The sequence below is a fragment of the Thalassophryne amazonica genome, chromosome 2, assembly GCF_902500255.1.
Source record: "Thalassophryne amazonica chromosome 2, fThaAma1.1, whole genome shotgun sequence".
In the NCBI taxonomy this organism is placed as follows: Eukaryota; Metazoa; Chordata; class Actinopteri; order Batrachoidiformes; family Batrachoididae; genus Thalassophryne; species Thalassophryne amazonica.
Window position 1 is genome coordinate 129,146,149 of NC_047104.1, and position 20,161 is coordinate 129,166,309.

Sequence of the window (20,161 nt, forward strand, 5' to 3'; positions counted from 1 at the left end):
ACTCCCTTTTAACAGGAAGAAACCTCCAGCAGAACCAGGCTCAGGGAGGGGCAGTCTTCTGCTGGGACTGGTTGGGGCTGAGGGAGAGAACCAGGAAAAAGACATGCTGTGGAGGGGAGCAGAGATCGATCACTAATGATTAAATGCAGAGTGGTGCATACAGAGCAAAAAGAGAAAGAAACAGTGCATCATGGGAACCCCCCAGCAGTCTACGTCTATAGCAGCATAACTAAGGGATGGTTTAGGGTCACCTGATCCAGCCCTAACTATAAGCTTTAGCAAAAAGGAAAGTTTTAAGCCTAATCTTAAAAGTAGAGAGGGTGTCTGTCTCCCTGATCTGAATTGGGAGCTGGTTCCACAGGAGAGGAGCCTGAAAGCTGAAGGCTCTGCCTCCCATTCTACTCTTACAAACCCTAGGAACTACAAGTAAGCCTGCAGTCTGAGAGCGAAGCGCTCTATTGGGGTGATATGGTACTACGAGGTCCCTAAGATAAGATGGGACCTGATTATTCAAAACCTTATAAGTAAGAAGAAGAATTTTAAATTCTATTCTAGAATTAACAGGAAGCCAATGAAGAGAGGCCAATATGGGTGAGATATGCTCTCTCCTTCTAGTCCCCGTCAGTACTCTAGCTGCAGCATTTTGAATTAACTGAAGGCTTTTTAGGGAACTTTTAGGACAACCTGATAATAATGAATTACAATAGTCCAGCCTAGAGGAAATAAATGCATGAATTAGTTTTTCAGCATCACTCTGAGACCTTTCTGATTTTAGAGATATTGCGTAAATGCAAAAAAGCAGTCCTACATATTTGTTTAATATGCGCTTTGAATGACATATCCTGATCAAAAATGACTCCAAGATTTCTCACAGTATTACTAGAGGTCAGGGTAATGCCATCCAGAGTAAGGATCTGGTTAGACACCATGTTTCTAAGATTTGTGGGGCCAAGTACAATAACTTCAGATTTATCTGAGTTTAAAAGCAGGAAATTAGAGGTCATCCATGTCTTTATGTCTGTAAGACAATCCTGCAGTTTAGCTAATTGGTGTGTGTCCTCTGGCTTCATGGATAGATAAAGCTGGGTATCATCTGCGTAACAGTGAAAATTTAAGCAATACCGTCTAATAATACTGCCTAAGGGAAGCATGTATAAAGTGAATAAAATTGGTCCTAGCACAGAACCTTGTGGAACTCCATAATTAACTTTAGTCTGTGAAGAAGATTCCCCATTTACATGAACAAATTGTAATCTATTAGACAAATATGATTCAAACCACCGCAGCGCAGTGCCTTTAATACCTATGGCATGCTCTAATCTCTGTAATAAAATTTTATGGTCAACAGTATCAAAAGCAGCACTGAGGTCTAACAGAACAAGCACAGAGATGAGTCCACTGTCCGAGGCCATAAGAAGATCATTTGTAACCTTCACTAATGCTGTTTCTGTACTATGATGAATTCTAAAACCTGACTGAAACTCTTCAAATAGACCATTCCTCTGCAGATGATCAGTTAGCTGTTTTACAACTACCCTTTCAAGAATTTTTGAGAGAAAAGGAAGGTTGGAGATTGGCCTATAATTAGCTAAGATAGCTGGGTCAAGTGATGGCTTTTTAAGTAATGGTTTAATTACTGCCACCTTAAAAGCCTGTGGTACATAGCCAACTAACAAAGATAGATTGATCATATTTAAGATCGAAGCATTAAATAATGGTAGGGCTTCCTTGAGCAGCCTGGTAGGAATGGGGTCTAATAAACATGTTGATGGTTTGGATGAAGTAACTAATGAAAATAACTCCGACAGAACAATCGGAGAGAAAGAGTCTAACCAAATACCGGCATCACTGAAAGCAGCCAAAGATAACGATACGTCCTTGGGATGGTTATGAGTAATTTTTTCTCTAATAGTTAAAATTTTGTTAGCAAAGAAAGTCATGAAGTCATTACTAGTTAAAGTTAATGGAATACTCAGCTCAATAGAGTTCTGACTCTTTGTCAGCCTGGCTACAGTGCTGAAAAGAAACCTGGGGTTGTTCTTATTTTCTTCAATTAGTGATGAGTAGAAAGATGTCCTAGCTTTACGGAGGGCTTTTTTATAGAGCAACAGACTCTTTTTCCAGGCTAAGTGAAGATCTTCTAAATTAGTGAGACGCCATTTCCTCTCCAACTTGCGGGTTATCTGCTTTAAGCCATTAGCATGGGGTAAGCAGTTTTACATTATATGAAAAGGTTCCCATACGTAGTCCATACCTTGTTCAATCCATATTGGTTTCTAACAAAGCCTGTGAAATCATCATGAATAATTTTTAAGGATAATATCCTCCATTCTCAATGCAAGAGGCAGATAGGAAGTACATTTGTGTTGATCCCTTTAGGTTTTTGACAGTAATGTTATTGTTTTCCATTCCAGAGGGCTCAAAAATGTTTTTATTAATCAAGGTTTTCTTAAATATATTTGTTAAAGTGGTTAAAAGCTTTAAGGCTGTGAAGTAATCAGTTGGAAAGCCACCTGGACCTGGAGCTTTATTGTCCTACAGAGACTTCACTGAATAAAAATTTCTTCAGGAATATCAGCATTGAGACAGTCTGTCCTCAGGATCTAATTTTTTTTTTTTTTTTTTTTGGTAGAGTTAATGAGTTCAAGACGTTTGTAGCTTTTGTGTTTTGTACATCCAAGGTCGGTTTTATTCAGTGCTTCATGGAACTTCATAAATTCTTGATTGATTGCATGATCATGATCTGCATGTTGATTTGGCACATTTTATGCTGGATGGACCTTCATGATGCAACTCCATATGAGATGGAGAATGGGTACAGGTAGCCTTGAACCGGGAACCTTCTGCCCTGAAAATAAGTGCACTAACAGCTTGGAAACCACCCTGTTGGTAGAAAGGATATAGCTGTGAAATAGTGGCTGAAGGTCTGGTGGGCTTCATAGGCGTGTGTTTGGCCGACAGATGCTGAAATTTGATTTGGGATTATTTGAAGTGACTCCCCCTCTAGTTGCCACCTTATCGTGGTGGGGGAGTTTGCGTACCCGGATGATCCTAGGAGCTATGTTGTCGGGGGCTTTGTGCCCCTTGTAGGGTCTCCCAAGGCAAACAGGTCCTAGGTGACGGGTCAGACTAAGAGCAGTTCAGAAGCTCCCATGACCAGTAAAAAATCAGTAGTTGTATCATCTGACCTTCAGCCACGTGTCTCGGACACTCGAGTGAAGAGAGGGGCTGAGCGGTCGACCGATCACTACCTGGTGGTGAGTTGGATCCGCTGGGAGGGGAGAAAGCCTGTCAGACCTGGCAGGCCCAAATGTATCGTGAGGGTCTGCTGGGAAGGACTGGCGGAACCCTCTGTCAGCGAGGTCTTCAACTCCCACCTCCGGGAGAGCTTCTCCCAGATCCTGGGTAGTCCAGCGGCCAAGGGCTAAAAAAAATATCCATACCCCTCCCAGCGGTAGAACAAAATGAGACCTGTTTTATTTGAAGGGTATGGATGTCTGCTTTTAGAAAATCATGGTTGTACTCAATTAAAATATGTACTGTGCAGCAGATTAACCCCCTGTTTGCCAAAACATTAACATGTCTTTGTACTGCAATATCTGATATATTCCCCTAACAAAAAAAAGGCACAATATGTAATCAGGGCATCAATTAACCCCATTTTTTAGGTGTATGGCATACCACTACATACATTCTTAGGGTTTAATTAAGTTCTTACCCTACTATGGGGATATTAACCCTTTAGAATCCAAAATTTTTATGAATTTTCCCACATATATTTTGTTGATAGCACAGATTATTCATGAGTGAATGGGAATAAAATAAGTTGAAGTTTATAACATTTGACACTTTTATGTTGTTTATTAGAAAATACCAGGTAGAATCATTTAAAATGGGTGCAATGCTTCAAATTAACCCTTTGTTAGCGGTAAACCATCAGTTCACAGTTAGCTATTTGACTGATTGTGGCTGAGAATTCCTTTGGGGATGAAAGTACATGACGTTTATATAAAAATCATCACAAAGAATGTTCTGAAGTCCTTTTAATGACAGTATAGACAGTTTTAACCCCTTTCCAGCTAATCACATGTTGATCTAGCAATCATTATTTGAAACTTGCAGAGGGTATTTGTGTGACCAGTTTCGATCGTCATTGCAAAATACACATTTGCAGTAAATAGATCTGCAGTGAATACATGAACATTCTTCTGACTATCATCATACAAGTCACATTTCTTACTATCTAAAGGTAAACCCCTTCTAACTTATCAGAATGAGAGAGGGTTGTTTATTTAGAACTAACTGCATATGTACCATGCTGTATGTCATTCACATTTCTGCTGGTGCCTCTTGATCGGAGGGGACATTTGGACAAGAGACACACTCACAAATATCAATACAGAACAGTCCAGCTGACACGCAAACACACTTTTTGCCTTCTGTACATTTACTATCGCTACAGTAGAGGTGAGTGATATCACGGACTTCAGCAGGAGCTGATTCTTGTGTGAAGAGAACTGGATGCAATCCTGCGGAGTCCCGAAACCAACCATGTCCATCTGGGTCAGGTAGATCTGGTTTTGGAATGTCGCTCTTGGTCCAAATCAGAGTCTGGAGATTTGCTCGAAGGGCATGTTGCCTAAATACATCATCAGTAGGAGGCAACTGGGTGGCCGGTTTGTCAGTGGTTGTGGCTAGTAAGTAGCGTAGATCATCCAGTGTCCTACAGGTCCTTGCTTTCCTCCCATACATGGCAAGGACCAGTTCCCTTGCAGCCTCCATCCAGCCTTGCAGGTGATTCACATTTTTCAGACCATTCACTAAATTTCCTGAAGTTATCTTCATACAGAGAGTCTGATAGGCTGTTTTCTTTCCAATATTGTAAAGAGAACTAGTGGAATCACACCCATACAAGGAATGTGTTGCCAGCAGAAACTGACAAATGTCATCGCCAAGTTCTGCTGCAATCGTGTGACTAGGGATGAAGTGCTCTCTTGTTACATACTGGCCTGTATGTCCTGCATGCATGAAAGCTTCCTTGCTGAGCTGTCCTTGATTGGTGTAATGTAACAAAAGAACCAGAACATCAGTATCATCTGAGCGGATGATAGTCCTTGCAAACTGTGAAGACATGCTGACAGCATGGAGCACCATTCTGGTGTCCGCCTCTTCTTGTGTGCTAAAAAGCTCCTACCTGGTATTTTCTAATAAAAGACATCTAAAATTGTCAAATGATATACACAGCAACTTATTTTATTAACATCCACTCATGAATAATCAGAGCATCAACAAAACGTGGGAAAATTCATAAAACAAATTTGAGTTCTAAGGGGTTAATATCCCCACAGTAGGATAAAAACCACATTAAACCCTAAGAATGTGTGTAGTGGTATGCCTTACACCTGAAAGATGGGGTTAATTGATGCTCTCATTACCTATTATGCCTCTTTGCCAGGTGAATATATCAAATATTGCAGTACAAAGACCTGTTAATGTTTTGGCAAACAGGGGGTTAATCTGATGCATTGTACACATTTTAATTTAGTACAACCATGATTTTCTAAAAGTAGACATCCATACCCTTTAAATAAAACAGGTCTCATTTTGTTCTACCACCGGGAGGGGTATTACCCTTTTCTAGCAGTCTTTTTTTGGGCATGGCCACTACTCTAGGGGGAGGTTGGAGACATGGAGTCCGAGTGGACCATGTTCTTCACCTCCATTGTCGATGCGGCCACTCGTAGCTGTGGTCACAGGGTCTCTGGTGCCTGTCGCAGCGGCAGTCCCTGAACCCGGTGGTGGACGCCGGAAGTAAGGGATGCCGTCAAGCTGAAGAAGGAGTCCTACTTGTCTTTGTTGGTAGGTGGGACCCCGGAGGCAGCTGACGGGTACCGACAGGCCAAGCGTGCCGCAGCCCGTACGGTCGTAGAGTTAAAAACTTGGCTCTGGGAGGAGTTCGGGGAGGCCATGGAGGAGGACTATCGGTCGGCCTCAAAGAAATTCTGGCAAACCGTCCGACGCCTCAGGAGGCGGAAGCAGCTCTCCACCAGCACTGTCTATGGTGCGGGTGGGGAGCTGTTGACCCTGACTGGGGATGTTGTCAGGCGGTGGAAGGAATACTTCAAGGATCTCCTCAATCCCATCGTCACATCTTCCGAAGAGGAAGCAGAGACTGGGGACTCAGAGGCAGACTCATCCATTACCCAGGCCGAAGTCACCGAGGTGGTTAGAAAGCTCCTCGGTGGCAAGGCTCCTGGGGTGGATGAAATCCGTCCTGAGTACCTTAAGTCTCTGAATGTTGTGGGACTGTCTTGGCTGACACGCCTCTGCAACATCGCGTGGCGGTCGGGGACAGTGCCTCCGGATTGGCAGACCAGGGTGGTGGTCCCTCTGTTTAAGAAGGGGGACCGGAGGGTGTGTTCCAGCTACAGGGGGATCACACTCCTCAGCCTCCCCGGTAAGGTCTATTCCAGAGTACTGGAGAGGAGAATTCGACCGATAGTCGAACCTTGGATTCAGGAGGAGCAGTGTGGTTTTCGTCCTGGTTGCAGCACACTGGACCAGCTCTACACGCTCCATCGGGTGCTCAAGGGTTCACGAGAGTTCGCCCAACCAGTCCACCTGTGCTTTGTGGATCTGGAGAAGGCGTTCAACAGTGTCCCTCGGGGCACCCTGTGGGGGGTGCTCCGGGAGTACGGGGTCCGGGGTCCTTTGCTAAGGGCTATCCGGTCCCTGTTTGACCGCAGCAGGAGCTTGGTTCGCATTGCCGGTAGTAAGTCAAACATGTTTCCAGTGGACGTTGGCCTCCGCCAGGGCTGCCCTTTGTCACCGGTTCTGTTCATTATCTTTATGGACAGAATTTCTAGGCGCAGCCAGGGTGTAGAGGGGGGTCTCGTTTGGGAACCACAGAATCTCGTCTCTGCTGTTTGCGCACGATGTGGTTCTGTTGGCTTCATCAAATCAGGACCTTCAGCGTGCACTGGGGCGATTTGCAGCCGAGTGTGAAGCATCCGGGATGAAAATCGGCACCTCCAAATCCGAGGCCATGGTTCTCGACCGAAAAGGGTGCTTTGCCCTCTTCAGGTCGGTGGAGTGTCCTTGCCTCAAGTGGAGGAGTTTCAGTATCTTGGGGTCTTGTTCACGAGTGAGGGACGGATGGAGCGTGAGATCGATAGACGGATCGGTGCAGCGTCTGCAGTGATGCGGTTGCTGTATCAGACCGTCATGGTGAAGAGAGAGCTGAGTAGGGGGGCAAAGCTCTCGATTTACCAATCAATCTACTTTCCGATCCTCACCTATGGTCATGAGATTTGGCTCATGACCGAAAGAACGAGATCGCGAGTACAAGCGGCCGAGATGAGTTTCCTCAGCAGGGTGGCTGGGCGCTCCCTTAGAGATAGGGTGAGGAGCTCGGAGTCGAGCGCTGCTCCTCCACGTTGAAAGGAGCCACTTGAGGTGGCTCTGGCATCTTTTCTGGATGCCCCCTGGATGCCTCGCTGGAGAGGTGTTCCGTCCATGTCCCATCGGGAGGAGGCCCCGGAGAAGACCCAGGACACGCTGGAGGGACTACGTCTCTCGACTGGCTTGGGAACACCTTGGGGTTCCCCCGGAGGAGCTGGGGGAGGTGTGTGTGGATCGGGAGGTCTGGGCGGCTTTGCTTGAGCTGCTGCCCCCGCGACCCGACTCCGGATAAAGCGGAAGAAAATGGATGGATGGATGGATGGATTAATTGAAAGTGAAATTTTAGTGACTGCACACACTGATCATAAAACGATTGTGAGATTATGGTGCTGCAAAGATTTACATGTTTGCTCAGATTTATATGTTTGGGAGATTTTTTCATGCCCTCTATTAACTGGTTTGAACCAATGTTCTTGTAAATATGATTTTTGCATATTTCATTCATTAGAATTTGTGAAACCTTGGACTTGGATTTCTTGAATATTTTGCTCAGATTTATGCCAGTGTTCTGCTTTTTTTTTTTCCCTTACATGCAAAGCCTCAGCCCTATTCTTACTCAAGAAATGAGAATGCACTGCAAATGCAGGTGTTGACTGAAGTTGTGATGAAATTTTTATTATTAGTGGTGGTTGTAGTATTATTGTTGTTATTTTTTTCCCCCACAGATAAAATGGCATTGGAGGGAGTGGTGGTGCAGAAAGCAGAGTGCAGATCTGCTGTTGATGACAACTACATGAAGCTAAAAAAGTAAGGTGGGAGGTGGTGGTGTTTTTGTTTCTTCTTTGTTTGTTTTCAGTATAAGCCTCACACGGAGATGGACAAATATGGTGATGTGAAGTTCACATCACTATGTAGAAATATAATTATTGAAATCCTGTATACAACAGAGAGCAGCTTTATAATATTTTAACTGTGTGGAAAATAAGGTGGAAGGAACAGTCAGAGATTAATGTACATATTGCACAAGGGAGGTGTGCGTGCGTGTGCGAGAGAGACCAAGGAAACAGTATTTAGTACTTTAAAATCTCTTGGAAAGTTTTGATTTATGTTATGTCTCTGTTCTTGTTGTAGTGTGTGTGTGTGTGTGTGTGTGTGTGTGTGTGTGTGTGTGTGTGTGTGTGTGTGTGTGTGTGTGTGTGTGTGTGTGTGTGTGTGTGTGTGTGTGTGTGTGTGTGTGTGTGTGTGTATCTTGTCATTTCGTCACCCACCAGATGGAATCACTAGTTGGTCTGTTATAGGCAAATGACAAGAATAAACTCTTAGTGAAGATTAATTTTAATTTAAGAGTAATTGGTCCCAAAGTAGGTTTGTCATATTTCATTACTTTATTCACGTCAGTTGTGGTGGATAAAGTACCTGGAAGCCACACTTAAGTAAAAGTTTGGCTATTTTCAGAGTAAGTTGGTTACCCGTGAGGATATCACTGGAGAAACGGTATCTAAGAATTTCACCTTAACTGTGCATAACTATCAAAATCAGAGTTATCTTGTGGTTGTTTTTATGTATATATGAATTTTCTGTCAAACACTAGAGACCTCAGACATTTTAGTTTGACAACCACAGAATATTTTGTGTGTGTGGGTGTGTACGGTGCATCCAGAAACTATTCATAATGCTTCACTTTTCCCACTTTTTATATTACAGCCTTATTCCAAAATGAATGAAATTCATTTTTTTCCTCAAAATTGTACACACAGTACCCCATCATGACAGTGTGGAAAAAATGTATTTATTTATTTGCAAATTTATTAAAAATAAAATAAAAAAGAAACAACAAAAAAATTACGTGGACATAAGTATTCACAGCCTTTGCCATGAAGCTCAAAATTGACAGCAGATGCATCCCGTTTCCACTGATCTTGAGATGCTTCTACAGCTCAGCTGGTGTCCACCTGGGGTACATTCAGTTGATTGGACATAATTTGGAAAGGCACACGCCTGTCTACATATAAGGTCCCACAGTTGCGGAAATATTTCTGCTGCTTTGAAAGTCCCATTGAGCACAGTGGTCTTTATCATCCATAAATAGAAGAAGTTTGGGCCCACCAGGACTCTTCCTAGAGCTGGCCACCTGTCTAAACTGAGCAACTGGGGAGAAGGGCCTTAGTCAGGGAGGTGACCAAGAACCTGTTGGTTACTCTGTCAGAGCTCCAGCATTCCTCTGTGGAGAAAGAAGAACCTTCCAGAAGGACAACCATCTCTGCAGCAATCCACCAATCAGGCCTGTATGGTAGAGTGGTCAGACGTAAAAGGCATATGGCAGCCCGGCTGGAGTTTGCCAAAAGGTACCTGAATGACTCTCAGACCATGAGAAACAAAATTTTCTGGTCTGATGAGATAAAGATTGAACGCTTTGGCGTGAATGCCAGACATCATGTTTGGAGGAAACCAGGCACCATCCCTACAGTGAAGCATGGTGGTGGTAGCATCATGCTGTGGGGATGTTTTTCAGTGGCAGAAACTGGGAGACTAGTCAGGATTGAGGGAAAGATGAATGTACAGAGCAAAGTACAGAGACATCCTGGATGAAAACCTGCTCCAGAGCGCTCTTGAGCTCAGACTGGGATGACTGTTCATTTCAGCAGGACAATAACCCAAAGCACACAGCCACGATATCAACGGAGTGACTTCGGGACAACTCTGTGAATGTCCTTGAGTGTCCCAGCCAGAGTCCAGACCTGAATCTGATTGAACATCTCTGGAGAGATCTGAAAATGGCTGTGCACCGACGCTCCCCATCTAACCTGATGGAGCTTGAGGGGTGCTGCAAAGAGGATTGGACAAAACTGCCCAAAGATAGGTGCACCAAGCTTGTGGCATCATATTCAAGAATACTGGGGCAAGCTTGTGGCATCATATTCAAGAAGACTGGGGCAGTAATTGCTGCCAAAGGTGCATCAACAAAGTGTTGAGCAAAGGGTGTGAATAGTTATGTACATGTGATTTCTTAGTTTTTTTATTTTTAATACATTTGCAAAAATACATTTTCATGTGTGTGTGTGTGTGTGTGTGTGTGTGTACACACACACACACACACACACACAGAGTTGTATGCAAACGTTTGGGTACCTCTGATAATTTTCGTGATTTTCCTTTATAATTCATTGGTTGTCTGGACCAGAAATTTCAGTTAAATGTATCATATAGCAGACGACTGATAATTGAGAGTGTAATGAGGTTTCTAGTATTTGTAGAAATTATGCAATAATTATTTCAACAAAATTAGACAGGTGCATAAATTTGGCCACCCTTGTCATTTTCTTGATTTGAATACATTTTGCACTAATTATTGAAACACAAATTTGGTTTGGTAAGCTCATTCACGCTTGACCTCCTTACACAGGTGAATCCAATCATGAGAAAGAGTATTTACAAATGTTTGTCCTCTTTGCATCTCTTCTGATGAGTGGAAACATGGGAGCCTCTCAAATGACCTGAAAACAGATTGTTCAACATCATGGTTTAGGGGAAGGATACAAAAAGCTATCTCAGAGATTTCAGCTGTCAGTTTCCACTGTGAGGAGCATCGTGAGGAAATGGAAGACCGCAGGCACAGTACTAGTTAAGGCCCGAAGTGGCAGGCCAAGAAAAATCTCTGATAAGCTGAAGAGAAGGATCAATTCAATCAATCAATTTTTTTTTTATATAGCGCCAAATCACAACAAACAGTTGCCCCAAGGCGCTTTATATTGTAAGGCAAGGCCATACAATAATTATGTAAAACCCCAACGGTCAAAACGACCCCCTGTGAGCAAGCACTTGGCTACAGTGGGAAGGAAAAACTCCCTTTTAACAGGAAGAAACCTCCAGCAGAACCAGGCTCAGGGAGGGGCAGTCTTCTGCTGGGACTGGTTGGGGCTGAGGGAGAGAACCGGGAAAAAGACATGCTGTGGAGGGGAGCAGAGATCGATCACTAATGATTAAATGCAGAGCGGTGCATACAGAGCAAAAAGAGAAAGAAACAGTGCATCATGGGAACCCCCCAGCAGTCTACGTCTATAGCAGCATAACTAAGGGATGGTTCAGGGTCACCTGATCCAGCCCTAACTATAATCTTTAGCAAAAAGGAAAGTTTTAAGCCTAATCTTAAAAGTAGAGAGGGTGTCTGTCTCCCTGATCTGAATTGGGAGCTGGTTCCACAGGAGAGGAGCCTGAAAGCTGAAGGCTCTGCCTCCCATTCTACTCTTACAAACCCTAGGAACTACAAGTAAGCCTGCAGTCTGAGAGCGAAGCGCTCTAATGGGGTGATATGGTACTACGGGGTCCCTAAGATAAGATGGGACCTGATTATTCAAAACCTTATAAGTAAGAAGAAGAATTTTAAATTCTATTCTAGAATTAACAGGAAGCCAATGAAGAGAGGCCAATATGGGTGAGATATGCTCTCTCCTGCTAGTCCCCGTCAGTACTCTAGCTGCAGCATTTTGAATTAACTGAAGGCTTTTTAGGGAACTTTTAGGACAACCTGATAATAATGAATTACAGTAGTCCAGCCTAGAGGAAATAAATGCATGAATTAGTTTTTCAGCATCACTCTGAGACAAGACCTTTCTGATTTTAGAGATATTGCGTAAATGCAAAAAAGCAGTCCTACATATTTGTTTAATATGCGCTTTGAATGACATATCCTGATCAAAAATGACTCCAAGATTTCTCACAGTATTACTAGAGGTCAGGGTAATGCCATCCAGAGTAAGGATCTGGTTAGACACCATGTTTCTAAGATTTGTGGGGCCAAGTACAATAACTTCAGTTTTATCTGAGTTTAAAAGCAGGAAATTAGAGGTCATCCATGTCTTTATGTCTGTAAGACAATCCTGCAGTTTAGCTAATTGGTGTGTGTCCTCTGGCTTCATGGATAGATAAAGCTGGGTATCATCTGCGTAACAATGAAAATTTAAGCAATACCGTCTAATAATACTGCCTAAGGGAAGCATGTATAAAGTGAATAAAATTGGTCCTAGCACAGAACCTTGTGGAACTCCATAATTAACTTTAGTCTGTGAAGAAGATTCCCCATTTACATGAACAAACTGTAATCTATTAGACAAATATGATTCAAACCACCGCAGCGCAGTGCCTTTAATACCTATGGCATGCTCTAATCTCTGTAATAAAATTTTATGGTCAACAGTATCAAAAGCAGCACAGAGGTCTAACAGAACAAGCACAGAGATGAGTCCACTGTCCGAGGCCATAAGAAGATAAGAGGATGGCAAGAACCATCATAGTCAACCCATAGACCCGCTCCAAAGACCAATATGATCTTGCTGCAGATAGTGTCTCTGTTTGTTCAACTATACAGCGCACTTTGCACAAAGAGATGCTGTAATGCAGAGGAAGCTTTTTCTGCGTACGCCACAAACAGAGTCACTTGAGGTATGCTAAAGCACATTTGGACAAGCCAGCTTCATTTTGGAATAAGGTGCTGTGGACTGATGAAACTAAAATTTAGTTATTTGGACATAACAAGGGGTGGTATGCATGGCAAAAAAAAAAAAACACAGCATTCCAAGAAAAATGCTTGCGACCTACAGTAAAATTTGGAGGTGGATCCATCGTGGGTGATTCTTAGACTACGGGCACTTATGTCCTTTGATCGTATTGTATGAAAAACAGATAAATGGGGAAATTTCACACTTTTATAGTTATCTTTACAATGAAAGTGTGTTAAGAAATTTGTTCTAGTAGTCTATGATGACTTTTTCACCTTTTTTCAGCATCATTATATGCAAATATTGCCGTTTTGTGCTTGTCCCACACCCAGACTTTTGATCTTCAATGATAAAAATGAATGGTAAAGAAATGTTTTTTCTGATGTTTTAAAATATCTCTGAATAAAATATCAGTAAAATAATCAAAACATAATTGGGGTATTCAATGTCATACAACTGTTGTGATTTTTTTAAACAAAATGTAGTTGTCCCACACTATTGCCGTAATTTCCACCACAACACTGTAATGTCCCTTTAAACTGTTTGTATGAAAGATTGTTTGGGTAGTTTCTATGGAGATAAACAGTGACATCAGAGCACATGTATATAGCGCCAAATCACAACAAACAGTTGCCCCAAGGCGCTTTATATTGTAAGGCAATGGTGTGGTGGAAATTACATTTACAAGGCCAATAGTGCCCGTAGTTAAAGAATCACCCTCATGCTGTGTGGCCAGTGTAGGTACTGGGAATCTTGTTAAAGTTGAGGGTCACATGGATTCCAGTCAATATCAGCAGATTCTTGAGAACGGTGATCATCAATCAGTGACAAAGTTGAAGTTGTACAAGGGCTGGATCTTTCAACAAAACAACAACCCTAAACACTGCTCAAAATCTACTAAGGCATTCATGCAGATGAACAAGTGCAATGTTCCATGGCCATCTCAGTCCCCAGACCTGAATATTATTGAAAATCTGTGGTGTGATTTTAAGCAGGCTGCCCATGCTTGGAAACCAACAAACCTGAGATCTTTTGTAAAGAAGAATGGTCCAAAATACCTTCAACCAGAATTCAGGCTCTCATTAGAACCTATAGGAAGTGTTTAGAGACTGTTATTTCTACAAAAGGAGGATCTACTAAATATTGATGTATTTTTTTCTGTTGGGGTGCCCAAATTTATGCACCTACCTAATTTTGTTTAAAGAATTATTGAACACTTTCTGTAAAACCTATAAACTTCATTTCACTTCTCAAATATCACTGTGTTTGTCTGCTATATGATATATTTAACTAATATATTTATCCAAACAACCAATGATTTATAAAGGAAAATCATGGAAATCATCAGGGGTACCCAAACCTTTACAAACAAGTGTGTGTGTGTGTGTGTGTGTGTGCGCGTGTGTGTGTGCGCGCGTGTGTGTGCGCGCGTGTGTGTGTGCGCGTGTACACACACAAAATCATAAATGACTTGTAAAATTTACAAATAGGAAACATATATCAAGGATTAAAATTTATACTTCAGAAAAATTTGATTCGTTAAAGCTAAAACATCTCCCGCAGATTACTTTCTACATAATCATTATGAACATGTATCGAATCGTGTGATATGTCTTGTATTGTGGAGCTAGTGCATTGTTAAACCCTAATTATTGCTATTGTTATTCAAGGTTCCTTTTCATGGCTGTTCATTTTTTATATGTTTGGTTTTTGTTGTGTTCTCACATGTTTAAAATATCTTGCTCTTCCAGAATGACAGTTGTGCATAACTTTTTGTTTGCATTCATCTACACATAACTATTTGGCAAGTTAATTTATTTTGATCACCCCAGGTTGCAAATTGAAGAGTCCTCCAAACCGGTCCGGCTTTCTCTACAGCTGGACAAGGCTGTGACCAGTAACTACAAACCTGTGGCCAACCATGCTTACAATGTAAGAAACCAGTACTTCACAGAACTGTCGTGTTTCATTCATCTGTTATTTTTATGTGCATAATTGCATCAGTTGAATTCTTGGTTGGAGACTCCCATGTTCTGTCTGGAAAGTTACCTGACATTTAGCTTCTTTTTAAGAAAAACCTTCAGTTACATTTTTCCCTCCCAGTTCCGCACTGTTTTATAAACATTCATGTATCCATCTCATGACTTGAGAAACTGGCTTGTGAGAGTGATGATTTACTGTTAATTCTTCAAAGGGTGCAAGTGTGTGTGTGTGTGTCAGCAGTGATTAAATATGATGGCATTACTGGCAGGGCACTATAACACAACTACTCTCTTTTGCTCAAGCTGGAGTATGAAAGGAAAAAGAAAGAGGAGGGCAAGAGATCAAGAGCAGCCAAACAACAAGTGTTGGACATGTTGTTTTCTGCTTTTGAGAAGCACCAGTACTACAACATCAAAGACCTTGTTGATATCACCAAACAGCCTGTGGTAAGAGAACTTGATGGGCAACAACACAGTGATTACACACAGTTAGTGACCACAAACAGCGCTACTCATCCGCAGAGTTACTTTTTAATTTTTGTTTACGACGACTTTGAGATTCATACAGTTTTCCCAAAGGCAATATTCTGAATGGATGACCAGGAATCTGCATTATGATGGACACATCTTCAAGTTAATCAAACCTTTAAAATGACTTAAATCTTTATTACAAAACTACTGTCCATATAATCAGTGAAGATAAATGACTTCTCACTGTTGCATTTGTGTTTTACCAAGTTTTTATGTCTCACCACTGTGAATATGATACGTGTGGCATAATAATATGATTGTCATGTCCGGGTGTGTCTTCAACAACTGAGGTATTTCTGAGATCCCAGTTTCTCTGTAGGAGGAGGTAGAAAATAACTGAGTTGTTGCTGAAACGTGTGGTGATGTGCAGCTTTTCCCTTTTTACATGCAGTAAAGAAATGAAGCTAGCCCCCTGCATGACAGGGCATTTTTCCAGCCGACATTCATGAATCTGGCTTGTAGCAGTCATGTACTCAGTTAGTGCGTCATCCAGCTTGTTCTTGGCACTATGGAAAGCAGAAAATGTGTGTTTTAAGACCCATAATGTCCCCATATGGCACACATGGCTGCTGCTCAACCGGCAGTGGCCTCATTTTCCATTGTCTCCTCATCATCCAAATAATGGAACATTCTGTTTACCCTTTTACATATGACTCCTAGCAGCATGGATAGCAGCGGTTCAGCTGTCCTGATCATTTACGTAGCTACAACAATCTTACTGAGTATGGGAGAAGTGGAGCCAAGATTTATGTTTGCCAAACGTATAGCATCGATCTCAGAAGAACCTAACTCTTGTGACTGCACTAACAGAGAAAGGTGACCTGACCATAGTCTGGCTGCACTTGGGAAACGCTTATGGTCCATTCCTCACAATCTAATAAGGACAGCTCTGAAGTACTGTCACGTCCCAGATCACATCAAGGGAATGACCAACAGCTACTTGGATCAAGCTCTGGTTAAAACTAAGGACTACAGCACATAGTGGCAGCACCTCCAGAGAAAGATTGTCACCAGATTTCTCCCCATTCCTTTTTGTCACAGGAATGAACCTCATCATTAAAGCAGGGTAAAGGGAAGCCAGAGGCCCAGTGATGGGCGGCTATACTAAAATGCGAAATGGGGGTAAAATGTAACAAAATGGAGCAGACTGACTCCAAATATGATGAAATATGATTCAGTTAAGTACTTTAATAATTTTTAAGTGAAATGGAGCGAAATGGGGACTGATGATGGCAAAACTGGGGTAAAATGTAGCGAAATGGAGCAGACTGACTTCAAATATGATTCACTTAAGTACTTTAATTCTTTAGCAAAATGGGGACTGATAACAAAATGGGGCAAAATGTAATGAAATGGAGTAGACTGACCACTAACTGAAGTTTCATCTCTTGAACAACAGGTGGCACACCTGCCCCTACTCTCACAAAAAAAAAAAGCCAAAACAATTAAATAAAACTACTTATTTTGAGTCAGTCTGGTTAACTCTGCTCCATTTCATTACATTTTACCCCCATTTCATCCATTTTGTATTTTAGTATGGCCCAGTGATGGGCTGAGGGGTCTGACAACCAGTGATCAGGGGATACATGGTTGACCTAACAATCACAACATGTGCAGGCAAGGTGGGTCTTAGTGAAGTTTGAGGTGGCAACATGGGTGAGAATGACATTCAAGCCAAAAAAAATCAAGGATCATGATTATTAGGAAGGGCAACATCATCATCAAGTCCAGTCTGTACATGCAAGGCAAGCTCATCCCATCGATCAAGGACAATCCCATCAAGTATCTGTGAAAGTGCTACGACAAGTCATTGAGGGACTGCAACAATGTCCGCAGCACTGAGAAGCAAGTAGACGTTTGGCTGAACAACATTGAGAAATCTGGACTCTCAGGGAAGTTTAAAGCATAGCTGTACCAACAAGGCCTGCTCCCCAGATTGATGTGGATGACCGTGTATGAAGTCCAACTTGAAGCAGTTGAAGGAGTGGAACGAAAGATCAACATGTACCTCTGAAGGTGGCTAGGAATCCCTCTAAGCTTCACATCAGTCGGGTTGTACATCAGATCTAGGTAGCTATAACTACCCCTGTCATCACTGGTGGAAGAGTTCCAAGTGGCAAACTGTATGGTTGCTATGACCTTCAGGGACTCGTGATGTGTGCCATGGGTGTCTAAGGGAGTCTTCCCAAGGTTTCAATAAAGTTCTATCTAATCAAATCTAATCTAAGACCACTCTGACCCACGGCAGAAAAAGATAGCACCATGACAAAGTACTGGCCTTGGTTGCAGACATCCAAGAGCAGGAGAGAATCAGGAAACATCAATTCCGGAACAGGCCGCCACCTGTAACATTTGTCAAGGAGGGAGCAAAGCCACCAGAACCTAATCAAACCAGGGCAAGTCTCCTCCAGTCAGCTCAAGCACAGGAACTTAGGGTAGACCTGAAGAGGAAACTCCAGTTCCCAGATGTCATTCACACCACTTTAAGACCTGACAGTCCTCCATGGAACGGAAGCTCATCCTGTTGGAGCTCACTGTGCTATGGGAAGAAGGGTGTGAGGGGGCATTTCAGAGGAGAGAACTGCAGCCTCATGTACAAAGCATGCTTACGCACAAAAACCTGGTGTACATCCGTCTCCATGCCAATGTTCAGATGTATCAAAAGTGATATAACTGGAAATGTGCAGTGCGTCAGGCAAAATCAAGGCTGGCGTACACACGTTCACAGCTGTTGTTCCACTGCTGACACATAGAGGTGATTCTGGGAAACGTTAATAGTGTGAAAACAAGAAGTCATCATAGTAATGTGCACATCAGAGACTGATGAATATTATATGGAAGTTATAGATAGTATATAAGATAGGTTATATGGAGGGACATAAAACCATGTGCAAAGTGATGCGTAAAATGGTATCAATAGTGGCTGCGTTAGAGGACCTTGCAAATGGTGCAATCTGACGTGAGTGTGTTTTCTGGGAACGTGAGGACTTACTTGCAAATGACAATAATTGGCCCATAAACTGATTTCGTTTACCAAGGCCACCGTTACTGGAGTTGCACGCAGAACTGCGGCCATCCCAGAACGCAATTTGGTGAGGAGCCAGGCAGTTGTCTGTGCCCACACAGGCGCTGACCACGCTGAACTTCCTGAAAACATGGGGCATTCCAGTGTGAGCTGGTTGATCAGTCAGGAGTGTGACAGTCAACCTTGAGCTGAGCCATGTCAGCTGTGTGGAACACAACCGAATGGCATCAGATACATCACATTCCAACATTAATGAAATTAATGAAAAATACTGCCTCATGTTTAAAAATGGTTTTTCATTTTTAGCTTAAACATGTACAGGTTTTTGTTTTCCCTCCCAAACTGTCCTTTTCCTGTCCCAGACTTACTTAAAGGAAATCTTGCGTGATATTGGAATCTACAATGTGAAGGGGACACACAAGAACACCTGGGAGCTCAGGCCAGAGTACAGACATTACCATGGAGAAGAAAAGACTGATGCTTAGATGCTACCCTGAACCACCAAGCTGCCATGCTGCTGTACTGTACAGTAATACTTGTGAAATGTTTATATATTTTGTATATGTTATCAGTTGGGTGTACTGCTTTACTGGTACATTTTGTAACATGTTTCCAACAAGGTTTTTAACAGCTGAAACATAAAAAATTCAGATAGTGTATATTGATATGCAACACCAGCCAGGTATCTTGGCAAAGGTGAAGTGCTCATTAACATGGTTGTTAAAGTTGTTGGAAAACAAAAAAATAAATAAAAATAAGCCTGTTGGGTGCACACGAGTCCTTCAATTTCAGTTGAATTTATTTTATTTATACACCACCAAATTACAACAAAGCTGCCTCGAAGGTGCTTCACACGAGCAAGGTCTAACCGTACCAGACCCACATGAGCAAGCACACAGGCAACAGTGGTAAGGAAAGACTCCCTCTGCTGATGTTGAAGAAGAAACCTCAAGCAGACCAGACTGGGAGAGGGTGACCCACTGCTTTAGGCCATTCTAACAGAAGGTTTTTACAAAGTTTTACCAAGCTGAAGAAATAGAAAACAGAAAAAGCAGAATAGCATCAAGTGCATTACTGAGACGAGTACACAGTCATTGACGCCACAGGCAGGTGCCTGTGGTGCGCAGCTGTCAACCTCATGTCGCTTCAGTCTCGGACAGAGAGAAGAGCAGAAACGGTCAACCAGAAATCACTGCACCTAAGGTATGAGTTCACCAACACTAAATCGACAGGGTAGCAGAGAGAGTACTGAAGTGATTACTGGCAGCTAGTCCTGAGCTTCACTAACAGACCCAGAATTTAGATGAAGTGAGGCTGAGACCTGTTCTGTTATTAATAAGATGAATTGAAAGGATAAGAAGCGTAGTTCCATAATATGCCAGTATGCTAGCCATACAAGAGAGAACAGATCTGTCTTTAGTCTTCCACAAAACATGCCTATGGTAAGAGAAGGTTCTGTGGCCTGCAAACGTTTTATTCACCCTAGGGACACAAAAGTAGTCCTGCACCCTAAGAATGCAGAGCACGGGCCGGTATGTAGAGTTAATTAAGTCAGCTAAGTAGGGAGGTGCTAGTCAGTGAATAATGGTATACATTAGTAACAAAACCTTAAAATCAGACCTCCCAGAAACAGGAAGATAGTGAAGGCAGGCCATAATCAGTGTAACGTGGTCAAACTTTAAGCTGCTTGTCAAAATTTTGGCAGCAGCATTTTGAAGCAACTGGAG

General features: G+C 42.4%; 1 protein-coding gene across 3 annotated transcripts in view; it reads left to right on the top strand.

Moving 5' to 3' along the window:
* gtf2f2a (general transcription factor IIF, polypeptide 2a) overlaps positions 1-19,091 on the top strand; it is a 35,575-nt gene extending 16,484 nt beyond the window's left edge. For all 3 annotated transcript variants that reach the window (XM_034193141.1, XM_034193149.1, XM_034193154.1), the window contains 4 exons: positions 8,127-8,208; positions 14,729-14,828; positions 15,182-15,325; positions 18,797-19,091. In XM_034193141.1, coding sequence (XP_034049032.1) covers positions 8,127-8,208; positions 14,729-14,828; positions 15,182-15,325; positions 18,797-18,919 — 449 coding nt within the window. In that variant the 3' untranslated portion in view covers positions 18,920-19,091. The remainder of the gene's footprint in view (positions 1-8,126; positions 8,209-14,728; positions 14,829-15,181; positions 15,326-18,796) is intronic.
* Positions 19,092-20,161: the final 1,070 nt, after the last annotated feature.